A 27,391-nucleotide genomic window follows, 5' to 3' on the forward strand; every position below is an offset into this window, starting at 1 on the left:
CTACAGCACGATAAAATAAACAAACAATTAGTAAGAAGTTATCAAATTAAGTAACTATATACATATACACTATAAAAGGTATATACTGGCGATTTATAGAAATTGTATTTATACATGGTAAATTTAAAGTTAAACATAAATTATCATACGATTGAGACAAGTTGCAATGTTTAAATATTTCTTCGGCCATAAGTGTCGACGAGGACAAACGATAATAAGTAGATTGTTTCAATAAGAAATACAAAGGACCCTAAATTGTTTTCTAAGAGTTAATTATCGCAATGAGATAAAATATAGTATAAATATACGTTTATATACATATACGTACAAATATACGTTTTACAATCAACAGTGCAAGCATACTTAATACTTGAATGTCAGCACTGTTCAGATATCACTTTATTAATTTCCTTTATCACTGCAATAATACTAATCTTCATCGTTCGCAGTGCAATAAATTCTTTAGTGCATTTGAATCCAGATTGTTCATTTATTAAACCGCGCGACTTTATTACGTTTCTTTATCGTGTTTGTGCAACTTTATCACTGTTGCACCGATAATAGAAACAGGTTTCATAGCTGTTAATTTACATTTTTCCACATAAAACAAATTAATAAGGCGTGTTCACAGTTTTATTTCTAATACAGTGATCGTACTCGTATTCCAACACGGATTTTGTTATTTTAAAAAACAGAAATAATGTACACCGAATAGTAGAAATTTACTAAATGGAAAAATATTTTAAAAATAATTATCCCGACTAATATCCAGAGCCAAAATTGTCAGAGCAAGTGCTTCCGATAAAATGTTTATTCGGAATGTATATTTGTTCGGAATGTTTATTTGCAGAATATAGCATAGTAGCAGTAACAATTATAAATTACAAAGAAGCTACTGATTTATACTGTATGGTTCACGCAAATATTAATCTTCCATAGGATTCGTAAAATAAATAGATAAATAGATCGTTATGAACTATAGGAAAAATGCAACAGAATGTTGTTTCTTCCAATCTCATAATTCCCATATTAGTAAAGTCTAAATTGATCTGATTCCTGCCTTTGTATTTCTCTGAAAAAAATTCTCTGCAGTCGAATTATTTCGAGACTGGAATTCCTGATTCATAAAAACAAATTATCTCGTACACACTCCCATTCATAAATAAAAGAACTGTTTATAAATATCTAAATTTTTACACAAAATTTTTGTAACACAAACATTAAAATATATCAATTACATAAAATGTTGCACCAAACTTGTTTCTTATTTTACTACGTAGAGTCTCCCTCTGTTCGGTTGTAAAATATTTCCTTTTTTAACAATTTGAATTAATTTGAAATGTTTTATCCGTGTATTTCATATACCACCATAAAATCCGCGATAAAAAATATTATTCTCCAAACTATACAATTACATTCGCAACCGAATACGTTTATGTTACAATTCAGAAGTTTGCAAAATATTAACAATATAATATTAACTCTTATACAAAATAAAAATTATTTCTGTCGCCTGCAAGAGCGTTCTTAACACATTAACATTCATAAATATCCCCAATCTATTTACTGCATTAAACAACATCTACCCAATTTCACCGCGAACGCATCAAACCCATGATCTACTTAATTACATCATAAATAAATGCAATCGATCAGCTAACCAAAATAATTCCCAACACAGAATATGCAGAAACTGTAACATACTATTACCTACATCTAGAAATAATGCGTCAAACGGTCCAATATGAACGGGAGTGTGCACAAGATATGTAACAAGTCCAATAATTGATCTCCTAAATGAACGCGATCGATATTAAAATGCGCATTAATTTTCTCGGCGAGCCAAAGAAAAATAAGGAAACGCCAACAATGACACACTTACCTGTATAGCTGGCAAGATAATTCTGCAACGAGGCCGGCAGCTTGTAGGCGCCGATCGAATGGGAGTTCCCAAGGAACCCCATGGTTTGGAGGGAGATCCATAGAATCGTCAGAGTAGCCACGGAACCTGCCATCAGGCCGCCGGCTGCGCAAAAAAAAACAAAGAAAGATTGCAACATTACTCGTCTGTTGTCCATGGAAATTTTCAACGTAACCGCCCGCCATATTGCCGCGCCGTTCGATCGGCCGATTTCGAAAACGAATTTTGTCGAAGCGACCGAAACCGAACAATCCCTTTACCTTTGTTTACCGAGTCGAACAGCGCGTTCCTGATAACGCCGTTGAAACGATCAACGCGAGAGTCGTCTTCGATGTGGCGCGAACTTAGACGAGAACCTTGTACTTATGGAGCGCCGTACACCAATGGGGAAAAATACGCGCGGTGAGTCAACGGGGTAATTAATGCCGTTGTGCCGATTTTCACGTGGAGGAAATTTTTCCTTAAACGCATTAGTGAACGTTGCACTCCCGATAGCGTTTTTGACGGAGATACGGGAAATAGGTAATTGGGTAATCGCTGTTGTCAGGTATCAGAACGGAATTTTTTTACGATCCACGTGAGCTATTTATGCTTTCAGCTTAGGGTTGCGCGTTTAGATTGTTCGCGATTTTTGTTTTTCAATTTTTCACGTATTTCAATTTATCGCGAACTATGTTCGTTCGATGCAATTTAATCGCATTTTAATAGACCCATCAACCATAAATATTTTATTTAACTTGTAATATAAATTATGAAAATTTAAAGGAATATGTGGTGCGCGAGTAGTTTAAATAAATTCCTATGGGATCTGTACCAAGTTATGGAAATCTTACTTTGAATCTGAATAATTCGCACTAAATATAATTCCACATTTGTATCATACTTTTAAAATATTGCAAATTGATATTTTTCAATTGGATTGCAGCAGAACCCTTATTGAAGTGTATTCGTCTCTAGTTTGCTCGGTGATTTTCTCTTAAATAATAATTTTCTCGCGAAAGAGATCGTAAAACACAAAGTAATTCAGCTGTCAGTCATTGAGTTCGAAAAAAGCTATTAGTTTTTATTATCTGTCATTATCTGAGCTGTTAAATGCAGTTTACATTTGCAGAATGTAGATACGAATATGCAATATCCTGAAACTATATAAGAAAATGAGACATGGTTGGTCGACTGATTGGTTACTCTACGACCGGCGCAATACTGTCATCTTTAACACGCATCTACTGCAACACGTGAAACCTTTGTATGCTGCATGCGGTTATCGACAATATCTTATCTGTCGTATCGATAAAGTGTCATTGGATTCGTAACATCAACAAACGGCGACTGTTACACTTTTTCGAACTTCCCAAAGCGTGAAATAAGAGGAGTAACGCCGGTAAGGAAAAATAGCACAGGGACTGAACAATAATCGCGAAGGTAATACAAACTTTGTTTAAAAATTAGATATGAGAAATGTGACATGTGGGTAACTTTTTAAATAATTTTATTGTGTCTAAGGAAGGCTCCATAATTTTCTTTTGAGTAATAATGTCGAAAGAACTTGGCACATTATATTAATCTAGCTGAAGCTATATATGATATAATATTGTATATATAATTGTAATTTCTTAACTATTCGCTACTTTTCGCTGTTAATGAAATAAATAAAATAAAGACAGAAACTAAAATCTACCACTGAGCCACTGTAAGCTCCAATACTATTATAATTATTATAACATATAACTTTTTAAATATTCACTACCCTTCGTTATTAATGAAATAAATCAAATAAAAACAGAAACTAAAATCTAACACTAAACCATTATAAACTCCAATATTATTATAATATTTTTTAAATATTCGCCACCTTTCGTCCCCTTAATAGAAGCACTAATAATCGAGGTATCATTGCACCGTAAAATGCATAATACTCACATAATCTTTCACAGAAATGTCCTAACAGTATCGAACCTTTCGAACGACAGTTCCCACTGTTAAAAATGGAATAGTACCGAAGCAAAACTCGTGGATCGCGAACGATTCAAATGCACGTAGACACAACAACTGCGTTGCTACTTTCGTTCTATCGACGTTACGAATAAAAGCAACCGCAGAATGGTCGCTATCAAAGACGCTCTTTTATCCGAGATAGGAGCGAATGTGCTCGTTCGAAGCCCGCCAGATAACTGCGATTGTTTTCCTCGAACGTATTCCGTTTCGTATTATTTTCAGAGGATGTCGTCGCATTGTTGTTTACAGTTCTGCGTGCCGAACCCCTCCCAGATTCCAATTTCGCGACTCAATCGAAATTTCCATGCAGCCGTAGCAGATTTATGGCCGCTTCGTTCCCGTGAAAACCCGTTGCAACACGTATCACGATCCGCGCACGTGAGCCGCGGTGTTTCACTAATTTTGTGGCAACGCGGAGGCCGCAATGGACATAAATTAATATCTCTGGCTCACGTTTTTCCCACGAGTGGAAAGATCGACAAAAATATTTACTTCTAGTCAATATTTCCTTCTGGTTAATATTAAATATAATAGCTCTAATGTCATTAATGACGTTTGTATTATTAATGACGTTTGTATCATTAATGATATTAATATTGCTATCAGCCTAAATTTTGTCTAAGCTAATTGTTGAATTATAAGGAGCTAAAAGTTGAATTAAAAGTAATAGTCTCGAATCGCAAAAATCGTTTTCTAACAATGTATTATTTTTGTTACAATTTTGTCCCACGCGTAAAAATGTTTACGGTGAATGTCAGAGTCGCAACTTCGAATTTCGCGAGATTTTCAAATGGAAATGCGACCTCGCTAATCGGATGTTTTTTTTAGAAAATCGTCTGTAGAGATTACGTGACTGATCGTGCAAAATAAGTTGAAAAATTAGACGTACATTATGATAATTTCATGGTACTTGCTTCAGTGATTTATTGGTACGTGAGCGTTTATTTTTATAAGGAAATACAGTTGTACTTTACTCCATGATTTGAATTTGCATATAGAAGATTGAAACGTCATATTGTAATTATAAGTGATTGATGTTAATTATATTAAGAGTATAAAGTATAATGAACCAGAAAAAGAAAAAATAGAGTACATAAACGTCAAATAAATATTGAAAATATTTTCGATTTGTTATAAAAGGTTTATATGTACATATATGTTTAAATATAATTGTAATTATATTAATCAATCAATCTAATCATACAATTATAATTATATCAGTATTGTATACTCTGTCTCAAATGAAGTCAGTACCTTGTTACACCTCTGCACGACATTCTCATTATTATCAATTAAAAATTTCCTAAATCTTAATTTATGATGTTCAATATAAGATACTAAAAATATCAAGGATAAAACAACAGAAGATACGGAGAAGATTTTACGTCAGAGACAATTGAATTGCAAATAAAGGTTCGCCGACGACAGCATTTATTAAATTGCCACAGCCGGTAACACACAATCTTAATCGGCTGATCTCCGTCATTTAACTTTTATTAGTAACGAACGACGTTTGTATTTGTCTATTGCGAAATGATCTTGACTAATCAGTGTTTGCATGACTTATTTGCCTGTTGTTTTCCTTACGTATCCATGCGGACGAACCAACGAGAGGTTCAATTACATTACGACGTTTCAGAGGAAATATTGAGTAACAAACGATGGATTTCCAATAGGAAGCCATTGTTTAATAGGGAAGAGTACTCGCCGATTGCACCGACAACTAAGATTGTGGTTAATCGGCTTTGTTTAGACGATTTAAACTACTGTTAAAAAGTAATGGTTCATTTAAAAAGTATACAGTTGCAAGAATTGATTGAGTGATGATAGAAATACTAAATACTATAATTAAGTAAATAACAAATATCAAATATTAAATATTAAATATTAAATATCAAATATCCCATACTTCGTTCTGAGTCCATCAGAATTATAAATTAAAATGTTAAAAACTTCCATGACGACGTCTATTTTGCAAAATCCGAAAATATTAAGATTCGTCGCTCCCATCTTATTTTTATTCTTCGAAGTCAACAGATTTCGGCAAAAAGCAGAATTTCCAGTATAGTTTCGCATAAATTTAACAGCCACGTTTTAACCATGAGTCGTTTATTTCTTTTACTGTATTTTTACCACGTTAAAAATAAAACGCGTCGTATCTACTTATATTTAGATGAAGTAGAACAATTTACACAATACCTAGTACTGTAATTGTATTCCAATAACTTCGAAACGTTCATTTATATGTTTTCTATTAATATAATTTGTTCTGCTTATTGTTTCATAACTTAATTATATGTCTTAAATATATTAGTCACTTAGACGCTTTACCATTAATTCTTTATAGAGTTAAAAAGACCATAAATGAATGATAAAATGGAATTCCATTTCATAGATTAATAATTTCAAAATACACTAATTAATAGCGAAATTTTGAACCAACAAAGGCTTTAATTATTAAATGCTCTACACGCTCTTTCAATTTTACAAACTGCGCTACGCTCCTACATCGTGCTGCCATTTTAGCCAACTTTTATATCTGAGAGCACACCTGAAAAAACCGTTACCGCATAAATAAATCGATAAATAAGTCGCGTTTCAAGGCAGTGATTCATCGAATGTTCCACATCCAGCATGTTCGACGCCTTCGCAAGTGCAAAAATAAAGCCAGCAACAGTTTAATCCATGCCGGATTAAAATCGAAACGGCCATCGAGATAGAAAAGTAATCTCTTCATAGAATTCCTATTATTATACTTTTCGCATTATAAGCTCGCGTCTCAACTTTTGCAAACATTCACGAAATTATAAAACATAGTTAACTCATTCTAGTCAAATTCACTCATAATTTTTATAATTTTCACGCATATTTTTAATGAAATTTTTAGATTAAATTTACTCTTACAGTTAGCTTTAATGAGTTTTACGTTATAATAACTTCGTCTTAATTTAGCATTTTTAACATAGAATAATGTCTTATTTAATATATTATAGCGTTATTTATACATTGCAAATGTTTTGAAACGAATACAATATTATTTATAAGTCAATGTTTTCCGATACATACATTTAGTAAAAATAATGAATTAGTTGTTTCTATTTATATTATATTTAGCACAATAACATTATTTTGTGATTTACTTGTTAGGAATATTTTTCAGTGACGGACTGATAATAGCGTAAATGCATAGACTGATGATAAAAATCGAAGCGAATTTTTATTTTTATTTGCATAAGAAATCGCCACGTGTTGGGTTGTATTAATGCTGTCACAATTTGCAAAGATTTTAATTCATACGTAATTAATTCATACGCAATGTCCTGATCTATTTTCAAGTCTTGGGTCTGATATTATTTATGACTTGAACTCAATGAAGATATTTTTTAATAAGAGGTTATGGCATACCGTTTGTTATCTTTACTTCGTTAGAAAAATTAATTAGTCTGAGAAAATTTCTTAAGTATCATTAAGATTGTTATATAAGTTCTTATATACATTATTATATAAATTCAGAACTAAAAGACACTCCAATCTGGTAATTAGAATTTTTATAAAGCTCATCTCGTGTTTCGTCCGTCTAGTTAATATTAAATATAAAAGTTTAATAATATCATTAATAACAATCGTACTATTAATGATATTAATATTGTTACTAGCCTAGATTTTGACCAAGCTATTTGATCTTCATACTCGACGACCTACAACTCATCGTCTCAAATCGCAAATAAAATTTTCTTACAACAATTTACAACTTTACTCAGTTGTTACAACTTCGTCTCGCGCTATCTAAATTATTACTACGAAGAAAAGATAAAATACTAAAAAAAAAAAAACACGTACAGGCTCTTTGACCGAGTACGAATAATTTATTCACGTGAATCTTAATGAAGGCTTCGAAAATAATTTGCAAACGTGAATTCGCATATTTTTTACCAAACTATTTTCTGCTCTAACCTATGCACAATATATTATTGTAACCACGCTGCTTTCGACTTCGAACACATTATATCTGTCATTGATCCAAATAACATCATTTGTTAACCCTTTTAGCACCGAGCGAAAGGAGCGTACCTAGGCGAAGAATACCGGGCCGAATCGACGAATTTGTAGAGGTTTACGAAAATGCTCGTAAAAACCAAAGTAGGCGTGATATTTACAAAATTCAAAAAGCAGCATATTGCGAAAGGAATGGAGAATAAATCAATACCAATAGAGTTTCGATATTTGTTCAAAATCATAAGAATAACATAAATATAAGATATAATGATTATCGTACAAAGTAATTTCTCTTTTTCAAAACGTAATTGCACATAGAAAAAATCATCGTTTGGTCATCGCTTTATATGTATCTGGTAGTATGGTGTATAGCCATTGCATTTTGCAATCATGTGCAATGAAATAGCTGGTGTCGGATATCAAAACGAAAGGATAACGCAACACGTTATCCTCGTTATCATCGAATATGATGCACGGCTAGCGTCAGACAAATCTAATGCCCAAGAGGATCGTGCTGCGATTTATTCTTTTCAACCGCATTGTATTTAATTTTATATACATACTCTCGGCACGACACAACATAAGATATAACAAAAAGTTGATCTAATAAACATTTTTTCACTTGTGTTGCATCGAATATGAACCATTTTAACATTTTATGAAGTTATACTTAAACACAGATCTCTTGTGATGAGTATAATAAGGCTCTAACGGAGGCGCAACGATATATCGTCGTTCGGTGCCAAAAGGGTTAATCGATATTCTTATTTATTTTTATTTCATAAAATACGTACGAATGTCTCAATCAATACTTATCAAATATTGTCAAAAGTACAACTGTCTGAAATCACGAAATTAAGTTCAAAGACTCCATATCACAACATTCTTAACTATATAAAAATTCTTATCAAATCGTCTGCTCAAATATTATAAAATTATTTTTTTCCAAGCAATTTTGAAATGATCGAGTTTTCACTCGATTCTTTGCACTGGTTATTTAATAATTTACTAAAACATGATTGCTATCATATCTAATCATTAATTATTGTATACATAATAATGGAACACAACCCATCGAGTTCTATATTTGTTACAAAATTTGTTTAACTCATTCAATGAACATGTAAACATGTACCATCAACGATAAACGCAGCAAGGAATTTGTTAATGAGAGTCGCGATAAAATCCAAATTAAATATGAACGGAAAACATTCGAAATAAACAGGCAATTAAATTGCACACCTTTGACATTTCCAGGATATTTACAACGAGAAAAACAATGTCACGGTCGGCAGAACCGTGATACTATTAATTTGCCGCGAAGTCGAAGAGCACGGTGCAGTCGTCGACTGCCCTAAATTACACGTTACGAGAAAAGCACTCGTCGCTTCAATCTGCCGTTGCGACGCTGCCATTGACAAAAGCTTGGCACTCCAGGCGCGTAGGACCTTGATTGTGTAATTGTTCCGCGCAGAAAATAGGCGACGCAACGATTTCTCTATTAAATGTAATCAGAACCGTTGTCTAGAGTTACTTGCCATTGTTCGGAGCATATTCTCCAAGGCTTCGCCGTGTACCACCATCGGTCTAGCTCGTATTTCTCGAATTACAGTTTCCCTTTTGTAACGTCCACCGTTCCCTTTTCTGCCAGTATTCACTTCTGTATCGTCCCGTAGGCCTGCGATCGATAACGGTCGACTTCTTATCTAACCACGTTACGTCGCCTAATCGTCAATCAATACATAATAGAGTGTTTGCTGATGGCTGCGCACTTTGCTCCGCCGAATTGCACGACGATAACGAGGGAAAACAGTATTTAAAGAAGTGGAATTATTTAGACTCGGAGTACTTGTAAACGTTAATTATTAATAAGTGACAGTGGCATCTTATGATCGTTGTAAAAGAACTTAGATCAAACTCAGGCGATGCTCGGGTCTATATCGACTCAAATATTCTTATTTAGCTATCTGCTCAGAAGTGAATAGAAATAAATGTAAAAATATGTTGCAAAAATCGATACAAAGTATCCACGTACTTAATTATATTTTTATAATATAGCAAAAGACAGATTTAGTTAATATTTTGTAAATTTTGTAAACGAATTATTCGTTGATTAGATTCGAAACAATATATGTGTCGATAGAAGTAAATGTTTGTTGTGCCAAAATAGATTAGATAAAATTGGTCGCAGCGTTGAGAAAGCAAAAATTGTCATTCAAATCTGATTTTTGTTTGTTATATTAATTGTAAGATGCGGGAGTTATATAGGAGTTTATTTAATTTGTTCTATTTTAATTACATTTTTAGACTGTTTAAATATCTTTGCTATTTTCCATTCGGTCTAATGTATATGAAACTGTACTCTGTCAATTGAAAAAAATATCGCTTATTGTTTGAAATAATAAAGATGAATGGTACAGATAACGGGTGATTAGATTATATTTTATAAAAATCAGTTCAACTAAGATGACTCATGAAACGATGTTCGATTGGCGAAACGTGGTTCTCACGTTTCCACAATAGTAAATTAGTATGATCGAAAGAATTGCTCAAGCCGAACCACTTTGTCATTTTGTTGATCGCGAAATAGAAATCGGTGATTTAGCGGACCGATGTGACAGGTTAACTATAAAACGGTTTCACTTATATAATTGCATTGACATAACAGATCAATTAAAACAGAGACGAATCTTGAATTATGTATTCGCACCATTTGCACACGATGCGCATTTTGCAATGCAGTTACTAATTTGCATATCCCTGGCGCTTCGAAAACAAGTCGTGTCACGATCCTAAGCTTTTTAGCTTATTAATCACAAGGAACACGTATTCTCGCAAAAATAATCCACTCACGTGCACTGACCACATAAACAACATGTGCAGTGTCACGTGCTTCGAGCCAGCGAGATGTCAACAATAACCCAACTATTACACAAATGCTTGATAAATATTTTTTCGAGACAGTATTTTTCACATTGAAATTCAATAGACCTTGAAACAAAATCTCTTCCACTAATTTATATTTCAAACAAAACCTGTCAATTGTTTTTTCTAATTCGGTAACTATATATTTACAATTTATATGAAATATAATAATGATCAATATTAATAATCAAATATTATTCTATACATATTTTATTTAACTCATTGTCTAATGAGTTTTGACATAAAAAATCCGAAAGCTCTATGAACAAAATATCTCTAATTAATTTTATATTCGGATGAAACCTATTAATTCTTTTCTAATTCAATAATTTAGTATTTACGTGCACATGAAAAGGGAGATGTACGTAACAATGTATACACGAGTGTATGAGAGCTAATAAATAATTATATGGTGTGTTCTTTATATTTGTTCGTCCAGTATAAATATACTTTATTCTTTAGCCGCGAGTTCGGTTAAATATTTACGCATTTTGCATATGATTTTTCGTAAGCGCGTATGGTAACTCGCGAACAAATAATATCCAGAGACACAAATTTCCTGTAGCTTGGAAACAATTGGACGAATAACGGCGCACTATTTGCAGTTATTACGTGTTATATGAAAAATTCAAGAGCTCTTCTACGCGTCGCAAATGTCTACAGCAATGCGTGTTTTTCCGTTCTATGTTAAAATTCCATTATCGCGCGATGTTCCGTAAGAACAATGTGATTCTTCCCATGATTACATATCAAACGTATGGTGCATATTTTTGTGTTAAATTTATGAGTTATGTGGCTTAAAGTTAACGACATCCATTGATATTTTTCAGCGATTAAATATATATATATATACATAGATAAATTCTCCCTATAAATAATTTATTATCACGAGTCGTGTTAGATAGCTCAGAAGAGCCTCGATTTCCCGCGCTGATATTAGAAAAAACAGTAAAGATTTCATCTATAAAAAGATAATAAAATAAACCCTTTTCCATGTAGAGTCGACATAATAAAAATGAAACGAGGACGAGCGACAGAAAATATAAAAGAAGAAACAAACAATAAGCACACGAAAGAAAACCATAAAAATGTATCCCCTTTCTTCAATTTTTTGGGCTCTAATTCGAAGGGCTGCTTTTCAATTACATTTATTTTAATTATATTGTAATTCGATCACGTTGTATCTAAATCGCATTGTATCTAAATAATACTCGTAATCGAAATAATTAATAATTTGATCAACTGAAAAGTTTGAATCATGTAATTGAATTGCAACGCAGCCAAATTACTACGTAATTGAAACACAGTGTTATTAAATTACGTCATTGAATTAGTATTGTATAACTGCCCCGTACGTGCAATAAGTAGAACCGGTAGGCCATGAGCAGACGCGTCAGCCTATCTTATTCGACAGCACGCGCATTTTAAACGTAATTTTTTACCCTTTGCACTCGAAGCCATTTTAACTATAAATTTGAAATCATTTTTCTGCCTTATAATATTTCCATTTTATATGACCGACAGCTTTACTGTTAATAATTTTTTAGATCTAAATTTTGTTAGTTACAAATTATTTTGGAACGTGGTAGAATATTGTAATTTTAGTGATGCCTCAGAGTCATAAATGGTTAACCCTTTACACTCGAGGCTATTTCAAATTCCAAAATGAAAATATTCGTTTCAACATACAGTTTTTCCATTTGGTGTAATTGTTTTTATTTGACGCATGTGAAATTGAACATGTATGCTTATTATAGTACAAGATTCCTATTATTTGACAATCTATCGAATATGGACAAATGTAAGATTTGGAAAATTCTTCTGAAAATGGCATAGCATTTTCTAGCGTCGCCTCAGGGTCGTCGCTCGAGTGCAAAGGGTTAAACTCGTGATCCGCATCGGCAGGTGTATCAACCCCTCGTACTATAACATTCTGCCATGCTGTCACGCGTATCGCTTCCAAATCTTATCAAACTAACTCAGTAACAATATTTGCTATTAAAATTCGTATTTCTGATAACACATTAAAAATCTAACAGCCTCGTTAACACGAAAACACCGTTTTTCTGAAGGATCGTATCAGTATGGCCAACTCGCAGACTGAACTATGCTTTTTCATTGTTTTGGCTGGCAGTAGCGGTCACGGGACATTGCGACAAAGCGTATCATAGGCATTACCGGACACGTGATCCATAGGCTTCTCAAGTCCGTGCATCGTGTAAGCCCAGCGATTGTTGTCGACCGGAGCTACAAGGAACATTCTCCAGTGACCGAGACGGGACAGCTCTGCGTTTCCAGTGAAACTGCGTCTACCGGCTCATCCGTGTCTCGAGATTCCGGCCGATCTTGAAGCGTTTCGTAGCGTTGAAGCCTTTTTTGGAGCTCGGTGATAAACTCGCCGAAATATCTCTCCGGTGTGTACGTGGAACTCTCGGCAGAACAACCTCGATAACGCGCACACAAGAGAAGATGTTTACGGAAACGATATTTACAGCGACGCTTCGAAAACTGCCTCGGACGATCGAAAGAACGTGTTCAAGTCAGCAGGGACGACTACTGAGACTGAACGCAGCGCTGCCGTTCCACGGACACGGACTGTAGAACTCTCTCCTTGGCTTGTCTCTCTTCATCCATCGTGCTCTCTCTCTTTCTCGCTCTCTTTCCATGTCTCTCTTCGGCGTTAACTCGTTGGATAAGGCTGTCATTCTCGGACTACGCTGTCTCTCTCCCTCCGGTGTTAGCTCGTTGGATAAGGCTGTCATTCTCGGACTACGCTGTCTCTCTCCCTCCGGTGTTAGCTCGTTGGATAAGGCTGTCATTGTCAGATCATGCCGTCTCTTTCCCTCCAACCGTGTCGTTCTTTATCCACGACCAGCGCCCCCTCTTGCTTTACACTCTGGATTCGCCGTCTCGTTCTTCCATTCTTACTGTCTCGTTCTTCCCTTCTCTCCGTCTCGTTCTTCCCTTCTCTCCGTCTCGTTCTTCCCTTCTTTCTGTCCCGTTCTTCTCTTCTTTCCGTCTCGTTCTTCCCTTCACTCCGTCTCGCTCGAACGCTTTGTGCACCCGATGGGCTCGCTTATACCCCGATTCCTTTTCCCACCCTAAATTTAGACTCTCCGAACGTATTTATACGGGATGTTTCTACCGTGCTACTCTGAATTGATAGATCCTCTCCTATTTTACAGATGCGCTCTCATATGCACATACATGATGCAAGCTATATAACATTGAATCTATTCTTGCTATAAATTCTTATATTTATGGGAATTGCTAGCATGCGTAGTGATATTTTTAGGATATTATTTGGTAGATCTTAATATGCATCTTTTCAACGAGTTCAAAGTGGAATGGAGCTGAGGGGTACGTAAACTTTAGTCATTTACAACGAGAAAGGGAATGAATGACGCATTCAAAATACAGAAGACGATGACTAATCGCTGTTTCTTAGATAGGGTCTGGCGGATCAAACATTTTTCATACTGTTCCCGGTGGAAAATCACCGGCTTTCATAATGTTAAATGTTAAGTTGCTCGTCGGTATTCAGTAATTCCAGAATGCAATTTTCCATGCGCTTATAATATACACTGCTTTGTAAAACACGAGAAAATACGTGAATTAACCCTTTGCGGCTCGAGTAACTGTAAGGCAAAAATTCTGTCACGTTCCAAAATAATTTTTATGCTGACAAGATTTCAATTTAAAAAATTGTTAAAAGTGAGAACGTTGATACGATTCGCAAGATTGAATTTCCTATGCATAAAATAGAAATACTATAAACCAAGAAAAATATTTTAGATTGACAGTGAAAATGGCTTCGAGTGCAAAGAGTTAGTACACAGTATCCATGTACGTCCATTTACGATTTTTCTTTCTATAGCTATTGCATCTTTATTTTCCTTATCGTACTACGTTTTATTTTTCAGCTCTCAAATCATCGGGTATAGTCTTTCGCTTACGTGGCCTGTGTACTCTTACACATGTGGCACAATCAGTAGAGTTTTGTCTCTGTCGCTTTCGCAGACGATTCACAGCTATCCTTTGCTATTCTATCTGTTACTCGGAAACGAACGTCTGTTTTAATTATACTCCGTATAATTGCCGTCGCTTAATCCACCGATGAACTTTCATTCATTCGAACACTTGCCACGTTTTACCCTGAAACGTGTTATTACGTTTGAAATATTCTATCGTTTTTAATCCTCCGTGCTCGGGCGAACCGACGGTCACAATAACTGTCCTCCCCCCACTCCTATCCTACGAGACACATGGCATCGGGCGACAGGAGTGGGGTGGACAAGTATTCTAGCAGCCTGCATACAAGGTGTTTCCGAAATCAGCGGTAGAGAAGAGGAGATCATTGTTTTTTATAATAAAATCAACTTGCGTTAACTAGTTTCAAAGAGTTCCTAGATTATTAGTAGACCTCGGGTAAGATACATTAACAACAAAAATGAGTAGATCAAATGAATAATAACATTTGAAGAATTAGAGAATAATATTCTAATTGGTTTCAACCCTCTGAAATTATTAAGAAATAATTATCTACGCTGCTTCTGTGTCGTACAATTAATGCAGACAATTTTTATTTTGCATAGAAGTACTTTGTCTAATTATAAGGTATAATATATTCTACACGGTTTTAGTATTTTATTTTAAAAGATTAATTACTCTAAAGAATCTGATTATTCATTTTCAATATTATTTCTTATATACCGAATTGTTACTAATATTTAAAAAACGATTATAATCTTTTATTGACAAATTGCTTTGAATTTCCACTCCAACTTCAATTTATTTTATTTAATTATCGAAGATGGATTAATTAGACACTTTCGCAAAAATATTAAACAATTTGAAGAGTAATCTGCTATGTTGCAGGAGATAAAGTATTTTTAAAAATTTACTGAACTAGAGAAATTCGATCAGCACCCTTCTCTCTGAAAAATAACGTAGCATTAACAAATTTTCTTTTTCTTCTTTAGACTGCATTTTTCTCGTTTTAGCTGAATCGTGCCAATATTTTGCAAACACCTGATACATTTCCGTGCCGCTTACACAGTGTAGACAAAAGTGCGCTTCACCTGGCATCCTCTTTTTTCCTGTACAGGTATTTCACCTCTCTTTCGAGGAACTACACTCGCTTTTTCGCCATTCTCGTTTTTCTTTCCTTCTCATTTCCATTCTGCCCGACGTCTTCGTCTCGCTCGCTCGCTAGCGCCAGCAATTCTTTGGATTTTGCGCGTTGCTCGCACGCTCACGGGGCCCCACTATCAGGATAGGGTCACCTTATTCGGCCGAGGAAAAAACGACGGTCTATCACTCGGTGAGCACGTGCTCGTCTGCACCCCTAGCCCCGCCGTTCCCCCCATTCGCCGTATGTTTGCTCGCCGCGAGCGTTCCGAGTTAACACCGGCCGATTCTCCGTCGCATGATTTTCCGTTTGCCAGTCAGCGATGCACCACTGTTCACCATTTTTCAATCGTTTCGCCAAGCTGTTCACGAATTTAATTCTTTCATTCGAATTGTTCGAAATTTTCTGCGCAGTGCCCGACGAAATTATTGGCACCGTTCAATTCTTCAAATGCCATTGCAACAACAGTATTAGTTGTTCATTTCTTGAGATGAATGGAGTTTGTTACGTTCTAGTAGATTGTAAAAAGAAAATATTTATGCGAAAATAAAGTAAGTAGTTTTGCTGTAATATCTCCGTATGGTAGTTTGTTAACAATTTTGTATTGTCTGAGAGATTTCAGATTTTTATTGTGTATCATAACATTGTAATAAAATGTAGTAATTATAGTAAAAATAGTAATATATTGTATTACTATTACTATATTAATTAATAGAAATTAAGAATGAATATGTAACTGTATTATTAAAATATAGTAATTATACATGTATATAGTAATATATTAATAATATATGTATATAGCGAGAAATGATAGAAGGGTAACTTTATCTCAAAAATCTACTAATCGATTTAAATTTTGTAAATATTACTATCTCGTAATATTCTATATTTTTATTCCACACGTTGACGGTCGTATATATTCCTTTATCCTTTAAATTATTAAAAACGTTCCGTGTATAACATTGCACTTTTAAAAAATACAATTATGAACAACAGAGCGTGTGAAAGTGTCTATAAAAAAATATCGGCGAACTTTCGCCTTAAACGTTTGCGATAAATAGTAAAATGGCAGGGTTGTGAACGGTTCCCTTTGTGAAAATAAATCCCGACCCTTGTCGTCACTGTGCCCGTAAGTACGCAGGTAAAATTTCAGTGACCAGCGAGACGTTCTTCCATTTGTCCCAGTGGCGTAGACTCGGAGAATATTCAAGATTCCCTTGTTTCCTTGCTGGGCACACGCGTTGAGACCCCAGGTATGTCTCTAGGTACGGTATATAACCCTTAGTATACATATTACTTAGTATAAGTCGTAGCACCCTCCTACATAGAGGTGCCAGTACTTTTCCGCTGCTTTCACTTTGACATTTCAGTCCTGCGCAGTAATTCTTTCAGCGAGAGAATACAAAACATAGAATCACATAGATGCGCAAACGCTGCGTTGAATCGATAATCTCGGAGTAATTCAGTGCAATAAATTATTCGAGTCAATATGTATATCGTGCTTCGTTATTGATCGTGCTCTTTCATGGCAAAGATTTATAAAATTCATTTGCTCAACAGATGTTACGTACCTGTAACTGTGATTTATTTTCGTATATAAGCGAATCTCGTTTGATATTAATTGTTTATTGGTAAGTTTCTGAAATAATGGTACTTAGATATTTATGATATATTGCGGACTTCCATGGTACAATTTTCTTTCACTATTGAAACCAATAATTTTTAAATTAAAATTGTATTCATCCCTTAATTATTTTAATACATTAAAAATAATGTAACGATGTTTTTGGATTTTTCTATTTCATATTTCGCTTTTCCATTTTATAATAAATACGTAAGAATCTGCTGTCTCATTGCAACAGTCCAGATGTACAGGACTGGAAATATAAAATATTTGAAGATTTGTTAATATTACAATATATCGTTGAAGAAAATATTTAATTTTCAATAGCTGAATAGATCGTTCTTGTATAATTTTATAGGATTTATTCTTGAACTATTTATATATTTTGATAAGATAATTATTGCTATTCAATGTTAACGTCACTATGCAAAATGCACTTAAAAATATTTCAAGAGGTTTGGAGATCAACACTGTTACATAATCATTGTAAATATTTACGTTCATCTTGTATTTGCTAAGATATTACTGTAATTTACGTGCGATTGAAATGTTTGAATATTTTCAAGGTGACTCGAATGGAAAGTATAAATATTTTACTTTAAAGTTAACTTATTCACGACGTCTCTAAAATCGTCGTTTACTTAATTTGAAATTAATTAATGTTCTTAGACAAAAGACGATTGTAAATATCTGAGAGCATCATTTGGAACGTGCGTACTATTATTGACGAATAAAAATAAAACAGTAAAAATATTAACAAAAAATATTTCTTAGTGTAATAATATTTCATCGTAGTCAGCCTATGGTAATGAACTGTTTAATGAAAGTCTATGCCTGTGAAAGCAGTCCCGACATAGAAAGTCATAATGTATCCTATACATTTTCTTCAATCTAATGTCGCATAATAATAATAATGCAGAAAATAGTGATTACAGTTTGTAACAAATTCCAGAAATCTTGCACGGATTATTTAGACTAATATTGTTTGGAGTAATTTATGAATTCGAGATATAAAGATGTAAACGAGAAAATTATTTTTCTACGTGTCGAACAAATTTCGCGATTAGAAACTATTTCCAGCCGTTCCAGACAGATTTTTTTGCGTACATTATCTAATCGCGAATATATTTGTTACACGTCTACTAAAAATTAATCACTACAAAAATTTATCTTGCGATAAACTCAGACCAAAAACCTTGCTTAGAGAAAGGCGCGAACGGTTAGACTGAAAAAATGCAGCATCGCGTAACTATTTCCGCTGATAAAAAAACTTCTCATTTCATAAAAAATTCATTATTATGGCCTGAGAGGTTAAATATCAGAGAAAAATTATTTTTTATACTAAACTGATAGAGATATTGCAATTTGCACAATGTGTAGTGTTATTTAAGGTAAGTTCTAAAATTGTGTTTTACATTGATAAACTTTATAGATGTAATCGCGAATGCGAAAAACCAGCTTCGACTTCACCTCCACAGACGTTTCACCTTCTCCTTGATTTAAGATCATGACACCGTTGCGGTATCGCTTCAGAAATTGAAGCAATAATAGTAATGCCTCTGAATACAGCAATGACAAATAGTATGTCTTTCAATAATGAAATACTTTACAATACAATTTCGTTAACAAACGTATTTGTATTATCATCATCTCAATGACTGTTCTATAATAATTATTATATAATCTACATAATTACTTATAACGATTATATAAGAATTATTATACAATCTAATTAATATAACGATTATATAAGAATTATTATACAATCTAATGAATATAACGATTACATAAAAATTACTATATAATCTTATTAATTGCTTACAACGACTATATAATATTTCCAGTAATTAATTATATTAAATATCGTATACATATAACATCAAGCTGGTAGTCTGAATTAAAATTTATTGTGCAATTTTCAGTATCATTATTTAAATATCCTTGATACTTTGCTGTAAACCGTTTGTTTTATCATTATTGACATTATCTTTGACCTGGACTTAAAGATCGCATTTCTGCGGCTGAATTTCATTTCGGAAAGTTAAAATTAACTGTTGAAAGACGTGTAACGGATAAAATAGGTAAACACGCGTGTGTGCTCGTACGTATTTTGTCCTAGACGTCCGCGTTATTGGATCGAAAAAAAAACCTGGTGAATCGCGTATAGTCTCTCGTCAACTAAAGGCTACGATACTGTATACAGATCAGTTTTCTAATTGTTTAAATCTAACTTTTATTTAATCTCCCCTAAACAACCCCTTGGCGCTCATGCTGTTCATAATCATGTGTAAATAAGTTTAAAAATTGTGTTACACTTCCAACGTGAATCGTATGCATAAACATTGATGTGCTTGACAGAACATTCTCGAACTTCGAGTGGGCAACAAACGAAGCTCTGTGATTTCAGTAGCACCCTTACTCAAGGGTAGTGTCTACGCCTTTGCGTGAGAACGGTCTCTTACCTAAGTACGACTTTTTGAGGCGTTCCTTCGACAGATGCCCCTCAAGAAAGTGAAACACGTCCACGCTCATTTTTTCTTCAGAACGGCGCCTTTTCTTTTATCTTCAGATATCCTACGCCAATAGACCCGACCTTACGGAACAGCAGCAGCAGATGAAAAGGGAATCCGATCGATAACGCTTTCGCGTCGCGTTTCAACGGTTTTCTCGAATCAATCGAGACGCGTTTCTTCGCTGCGGTTGCCAATTAATTGACCGACAACACGCGGAATTGGTTGACAACAATCGTCGACGCGTCGTTGTTAAAGCCTGATAGGATCGCTCGCGAAACGTTCACTTCCTGCACCATCGATCACACGAATTCTACTCTTCTGGTGAAAACCCTCTTCTTCCTCCCCCCAGAATAGTTACGACGAAGCGCATGCGCGCATCCCCATGCACACCGTTAACGAAACCAACACACTGTCGGTAATGTTGATATTTTTTTGTTTGTCGCAGTTTCGGTAAGCATTAGCTGTTGAGAGAGTCGATCTTAGAGATTCAGTCAAATTTTCAGATTTATGAATTTTTTTCTGCCTTGCCGTGCGACTTATGGAAATTTTATTTATACAGAATCGTTCTGTAGACTTTTTAGATTATAACAGTATTTTTTGTACGTTTTTATGTATATTTATAAATGTTGAAATAATATTTGAAGAGGTGTGATGATGTGGACCGATGTTGCGTAATGTCGGACATGTAAACTCATTATGAAAATTGAGGCTTTCATATAAAAAACATCAACTGTTTTGCATAGTTAAAATGTACATTTTGTTTTTTGTTAGCAAAATAAAGTACTTCTCTAAGAAATACAATATTCTGAACGAATCTCGATGATACTGATCAGACTTCGAGTTTATAGAATTATTATTATAAGTTCTTTGAATATTCTCTGTTATGACTTCGACTTTAGATTAAATTTTTTAGAAACACATTTTCTAAAATACCATTTGGATATGTATAATAATTTTCTATAAATCACCGTGATGTAGTGAACGCGAAGCAGACGCGAAGCATAAGGTTATGTTCCGAAACCAGCATTAACAAGTGAAACAACCCTATCGTGTAGTATTCTTAAATTTTATAGTTAAATATTTAATTTTCTAAATAAATTAAAAACCGAGAAAATTATTACTGAATTAAGTATGTCGAATGAATTGTTTGAACAAGTTTAAATATTCATAATGTCGATATTGCATCTGAGAGAATATAATTTTTATTGTTGATGTAGAACAGATTTTTAACTTGAAAATTCGGCTTTTATAAACTAGTGAAATATTATTGAACTATGCAAATGTGATTTTGAGAAATTTATAACTTTAAGTAAACTGAGTTCAATTTATCGTCTTACTTTGCATTTTTTATTTCTACGTATTAATTTGATAGATTTGTTGACAAAATTGAGTAGAAGAATATTTATAACAGTTTCAAGGATCGCGCGTGACGGGTTGAGGGTTACATAAATAGGTTCGTAATGAATATGTTCATTACGTGCAATGCACAGATACGCTATTACAAGATAAACATCTTAAAATAGATTCTAATTATTGTCACTGAGGCAACAATAAATTAGCAACTATACAGTTTAAATTTATACCTTATTGTGTGAATCTTAAACACTGTAGATCTTGAGATTTTTTTATTGAGTAACTTTAAAATATTTAATATTTTAAACTATTACTATATTGAATGTTACATTAATATTTTATTATAATTATATAACATTCTATTAAATATTAAATACAAATATAATAAATTAAATTATATATTGATACTAGATTAAATATTTTCACAAGACTCTAGATTCCATGCAATGTTAACAGCGTAATTTAAAAACAGACTGCAAAATTGATTTATTTCTGTAAAATATAAATGTAACAAACGCAATAAAAAATGCAGCTCGATAAAATTCAATATCCTTTAATCATCGGAATAATGTCGAAGTCGGTAACATAAGAGACGACAACTGAAAAATGTTGTTCCGCATAAAAATTCGCAGTGAATTGGTAAAAATGAGAGTTTGAATAAAGAGTTGCAGTCTAGTCATAACAAGAGAGAACAGCTTGTAAAAAATGGGGATTTGAATAATGATACAAAGCCCAGGATAACGAAAACAAACACTATTATTGTATGAGTGCTTGATCTTTCTATACAGAATGGCAATAAAAATTGGATAGTATAACACGGAATGGTGATGTTGGGTCTCTCTAGTAGTGGGAAAGGAACGAGGCGTGCTAAAGGAAGATAGTACGCTGCTTATTCATCACGCACGAATCACGTGCTTGCTCGACCGGCTGGCATTTTACCGTTTCTTACGTTTGTTCGAAAAAGATTGCACTTTTTTCGCGATTAAAACGCGGTTTACGGAGTACTAAAATTAATTGTATTGTTCCGCCTCGTAAATATAAGTAGGACGAATTTGTTCCGTTTTTTTTTTAACAAGTTTTTTTGTATTGTATTCAAAGAGAGCAGACGAATGTGTTGAATTATATTTAATAATATACTTATACCAGTAATATAATAATTATGTAAAATTATAATAGTATTTATAAATAATTATGTACTTAATAATTATATAAGAAATTATGTAATTATACTATAATTTTAATATGATACATCACTGAAATCACTGGCACTTTGTATTTTAAAATTAATAAACTGATAAGTTTTCATGGATAATGTCTATAAACTGATAAGAAATAACTTAGTAACTTAAATTTTTCTATTATTATAACTTTCATTTATTTATTGATTTATAAATTCACAGAACTCATAAGCTTGAACAGAAATGACTAAGTAAATCTTTTTATTCAAGCAGATATTGTATTAAAAATTGGAAAATATCTAAATGGATACAATTTTAATAACCTGAGTGGTTAATAAAAAATAGACTAAGTAAAACAATGTATGCACAACTTTCAATATTTTATTGGGAAAATATTGTTGAAAGAATCTAAATCTTGTATTTCATAAATTAGATTATGTTATTTGCAATGATTTTTTGAAGGTTTTTAAATGAAAAAAGGAAAGAATGGTTAAAAATGATTGAAAGTTTGTTCAATATCGACAGGAGAAATTGAAAAATCTAAAACTATTGAGTCACGAAGTTTCAAACTTCAGAAAATTTAATTTTTAATAATAAGATTTCTGTGCCAAATATGATTTTTCAAAATTGATAAAAATATTAAATCTTGAGTTCAAAAATTCAAAAATCGAATTAAGAAAAAAAATAATTTGTCTCGATGCAAAACATGTTGCATGAAGACGCCATCTATTGCACACCTTATGATACCATTGAGAGCATGGCTCGTTCGGTAACAAAGAATGTTGCATTTTTTACGAATTTTTACGCAATAGCAACATTCCACGAATTGAAATAACTAGATTAAAAATTATAATGCTTAGAAAGTATTTATGTAAAAATTCTTTCCTATCAGTTGAACTATACAATTTTTATTTTACATATATGAGAAAAAATAATTGCAACACTTGCTCCTCGACTTCGAAACAAATAAATATTAATAGATAACCGTGCTACGCTCACAATTGTCGACGAGTGCATTTATTCTACAATGTTTATCTAATGTGCAATATTTCCGTCACGTATCTTCTGTTTCTTTTCAATGTATTATCGAAAGATTTAATTAGTTCATCGAACTCGTAAGGATAAAAAATGCATTGTACCTTAACAATATTATTATTATTATTATTTACTCATCTCGATAATAATAATAATTAAAACTATGATACGTAAATCATAAATAATAATATGATATTATAATATTTCTATAATAAAATTATAATATTTCTAACAAATAAAATAATTATAAATTCAACCATAACTCCTCGCAAAAACTTTCAAGACAGAAGCTACGAAAGAGACGAACGAGGAACGTCATACAATGTACGTATTTCTACAAATCTTTCAATTTTCCCGATAATTAGCGACGACATTGCGACCGATAAAACCGCTATTTCATTAATTTCCAACAAACTGTGGTTTACGCGCGCGGTAACCGATAAACGTTTCATTCATAAAAATATCACGCAACGATATCTGCGTTAGCAACGTTGACAGATCCGCTTTGGCGCCTTTTAAACTTAACTACTCAAACTGGGTCACCTTACTGCTAGTGCGAAACCTATAGCTGCGTTCTCATTGTCGTATTCTCATTCTGTTACGATCATTTCCACCTTAATGCCCACCAAATGCTTAACATCGAATAAACAAAACGAACCGCGATCGTTAACAACTTCTAGACAAACCACCAAAAAGTCTAATTGCATTCCAAGTAGATCACGTTATGCAATACGATTTCCATACCGCGATCTACCAAACCAGCTAACATCCTTTCAATTTTATCTCCTTATTACAGGATTAATTCTCAACAAGATCCTAGTTAAAGCTCTTTCTTCTCCAGCACGGGAACAGGTGTGCATCGTAATAGCACGTATACAATATACGTGACCTGTGCGCGAATCGTCCGCGAGGACATTTACGGGATTTCTGAACAAAGAGAAGAGGAGTCGAACAAAGCGAAGCGATAAAATAGCAACGCCACCGAAAACAACAGCCCCCCCGAACTTGTGGTTTCCGTTTCGTTGTCGGATGCTGCGCTCTTTTAGCTGGGTTTGTACGCGAGATTGTCCGGTGAAATCCGAAAAGAACCGTAATGAAAACGCGATCGTTCCGCCGCGAATAAGAGATAGAGGCGCAAGATAGAAGAGGCTACTCACGATTACGTTTTCGCTGCGATGAAGGTAGTTCGCGCTTACACGCGTTGAACTGGTCACCGATTTAAGACACCTTGGCCAGTTTATATTCGACCACAGCTTGTATTCGTGCCACTTCGTCTGTGCCTCTGGCCGATCCCCGCTTTTCAACTGCAACTATATACGAAGCGGAGGTCTATCGGTTAGCAAGCGATTCTAGATAGCGAGACCCTGCCTGACACTCTTACCGATGACTCGATCATGCGCCCGTCTTTCTGTGTGATCGGTGGAGGTCGTTCCGGGTCGATCTTCGCTGCGGATAACGAGCTCATCTCGCCGAGGAATACGTCGTTCCCCATTTCCCCGGTTACCGCTCGCTTCTCAGCGCCTTTGTGCTCCATTTTGCCAGGGAGCATCACCCCCGTTCGCAAAAGCTGTCTCCGATTTCGCAAGGTGACCGAGTAACGATATCAACTCGCGACGCGCGAATCCGGCGCTTCTCTTTGATGGACGCCAGCTGTTGGATCTCGACCACACCTCCATCAATTAAGCGTTTCTGACCGACGCTGGATGAGAAAAGATGTCTGCGATAATTGTTGTTCGACTGCGAGAGAATTTGTGTGAATGCACTTGCGATAGCGATTGCTGTACTTACGCTCATTAATGAAGCGAACGAAGCGCTCGTTTCGTTCGTATGAACATCGACTGTTGGCTCTTGACCACACCTTCATAAATTAAACGAGTAATGCGCGATAGTTTTAAATTTGGATGAGAGATTTTGTAGTATCTTTTATCGAGCACTGAAACAATTAAGCAGGTGATGTTAAATACATTTAATTTAGGAAAGAAAGTGTCTCTGTTACTTTTTCTATCGAATTTCGTGATAAATAAAAAGATCGTAATTTAACGTATGTCCATTGTTGCTAATAAACACGGTCAATGCACACCAAATGTATTCAGATATGTTAAAATACATGTAGGTATTAAAATTATTGTTAGACCACTCCAAAGACTTTTATTTTGCTTACTATGTTCCTAAATTCGACACGAATGGCATTTAAATAATTAAATACAGGTCGGTCTTAATTTTCGGACTTAAAAATAAGTCTCCAAAAATATTTTTGCCCATATTGTTTTATAATTTTGCCCACGCGTGATTCTGTTATTTTAGTTTCGTTTGAAACATTCATTTTAATTTAACGAACATGCTAGTTACGATTGATTATTAGTTACTCCTGAAAATACGTGGCTCTGTTTTATATACAATTCTGTTTTTTATAAAACTTCAAGATATACAATATAATGATTCTAAGTAGGAGTATAATGATTCTATTCATCAGTGTTCGAAGAGACAATACGAAGCCTGTTGAAGTAACGAAGTACGTTTTATATTAATTAGGAGAACAGGTTATTTTTCATGTTTATTTAAAAATTCGACGAGCCATTCATGTTTTACGTCATATTAACTCGTTGGTTAACGCGGTTGTACAATACATGCGCAGTGTGTTATCTGCATTTGCTGTACTTCTCACGTTACGCAAAATTTATTTCGTACACTGTTGAATTCCAACGTCGTTTAAACTTTAATTGTATTCGCAAGATAGCATTGCTTATTTTTCACCGTATGTTATTTTCTGATATGCAAGTTGGACAATCATTTTAATGATAAACGAGAAACCTTCGTTGGATTTTTACTTGCTTTATGCTCTCTCCGTGTGCGTTTCTGTATTTACAATTTGATTCGAAATGCTCAAATATTACTTCTCTTTTATAAAACTTCACTCCAAGGTTAACTAATAATAATAATAATAATAGTATTAATATCAATAAAAATAATAATATATAGTATAATGATATTAGTGATAATGATATAGTAGATTGATATATATATCTAATACCATTTATTTTTCATTTGACTTCATTTTCTAAAAAACAAGATCTCCTACTTTTCGGTATGATCTTTGTAAATGAAACTATTATCTAATCTATGACTCGTGGCAGGAACCAAATGTCTTCATCTTTTCAAATTATTATCGAAAAGCGTAAATAAAAGTTTAAAGGTTCTATTGGCTTTAGATAGCTATTTACTACGTTCTATTTATATATTACTGAAATGAAAATAGAATCCGTCATATTTCCGTTTCCTAGATCGATAGTTAAATTACAATTAGGAAAAATGATAAAATAAAATATAGTATAACTAATACCATATAAAGGTATTAAGTATATTTAATACTGTATAAAGTATAATATTAAAAATATAAAAATCTTTAGCTCACAAAAATTTGATATTGTGTACTGTTTAGTTTTCATCTCATTTTTCTTTTGCGACATTCTCCCGTGGTCATGCCCATTAAAAACGTTCTAAATTATCGCTTCATGAAATATTAATCGGTAATTAATTAGAGTACCTCTCAATTATGTAGACGAGCTGCCCGTGCATCTGTATTCCAATGCAACGTTTGATTATTTAAAGAACGTTCCATCCTTCCTCATCGAAGCGGTCAACAATCTATATCCAACGCATATTTTCTTTTCTGTCGTTCAAAAAACACGCGATTATGGTAGCATAAGATTATGCGTCTAA

General features: G+C 33.8%; 1 protein-coding gene across 5 annotated transcripts in view; it reads right to left on the reverse strand.

Annotated features, from left to right (window-relative positions):
- LOC144470505 (salivary peroxidase/catechol oxidase) overlaps window positions 1-24,967 on the reverse strand; it is a 42,926-nt gene extending 17,959 nt beyond the window's left edge. Inside the window, exons 1-2 of one of the 5 annotated variants that reach the window (XM_078181744.1) lie at window positions 24,829-24,967; window positions 1,883-2,026 (exon numbers count right to left, since the gene is read on the reverse strand). In XM_078181744.1, the coding sequence (XP_078037870.1) occupies window positions 1,883-2,015 (133 nt within the window). In that variant the 5' untranslated portion in view covers window positions 2,016-2,026; window positions 24,829-24,967. Of the gene's footprint in view, window positions 1-1,882; window positions 2,027-3,841; window positions 3,866-13,015; window positions 13,412-20,054; window positions 20,415-24,828 lie in introns of those variants that run through there. The other 4 variants (XM_078181742.1, XM_078181743.1, XM_078181741.1 and 1 more) reach the window with 4 other exon arrangements.
- Window positions 24,968-27,391: the final 2,424 nt, after the last annotated feature.

Source organism: Augochlora pura, chromosome 5 (genome assembly GCF_028453695.1).
Source record: "Augochlora pura isolate Apur16 chromosome 5, APUR_v2.2.1, whole genome shotgun sequence".
NCBI lineage: Eukaryota > Metazoa > Arthropoda > Insecta > Hymenoptera > Halictidae > Augochlora > Augochlora pura.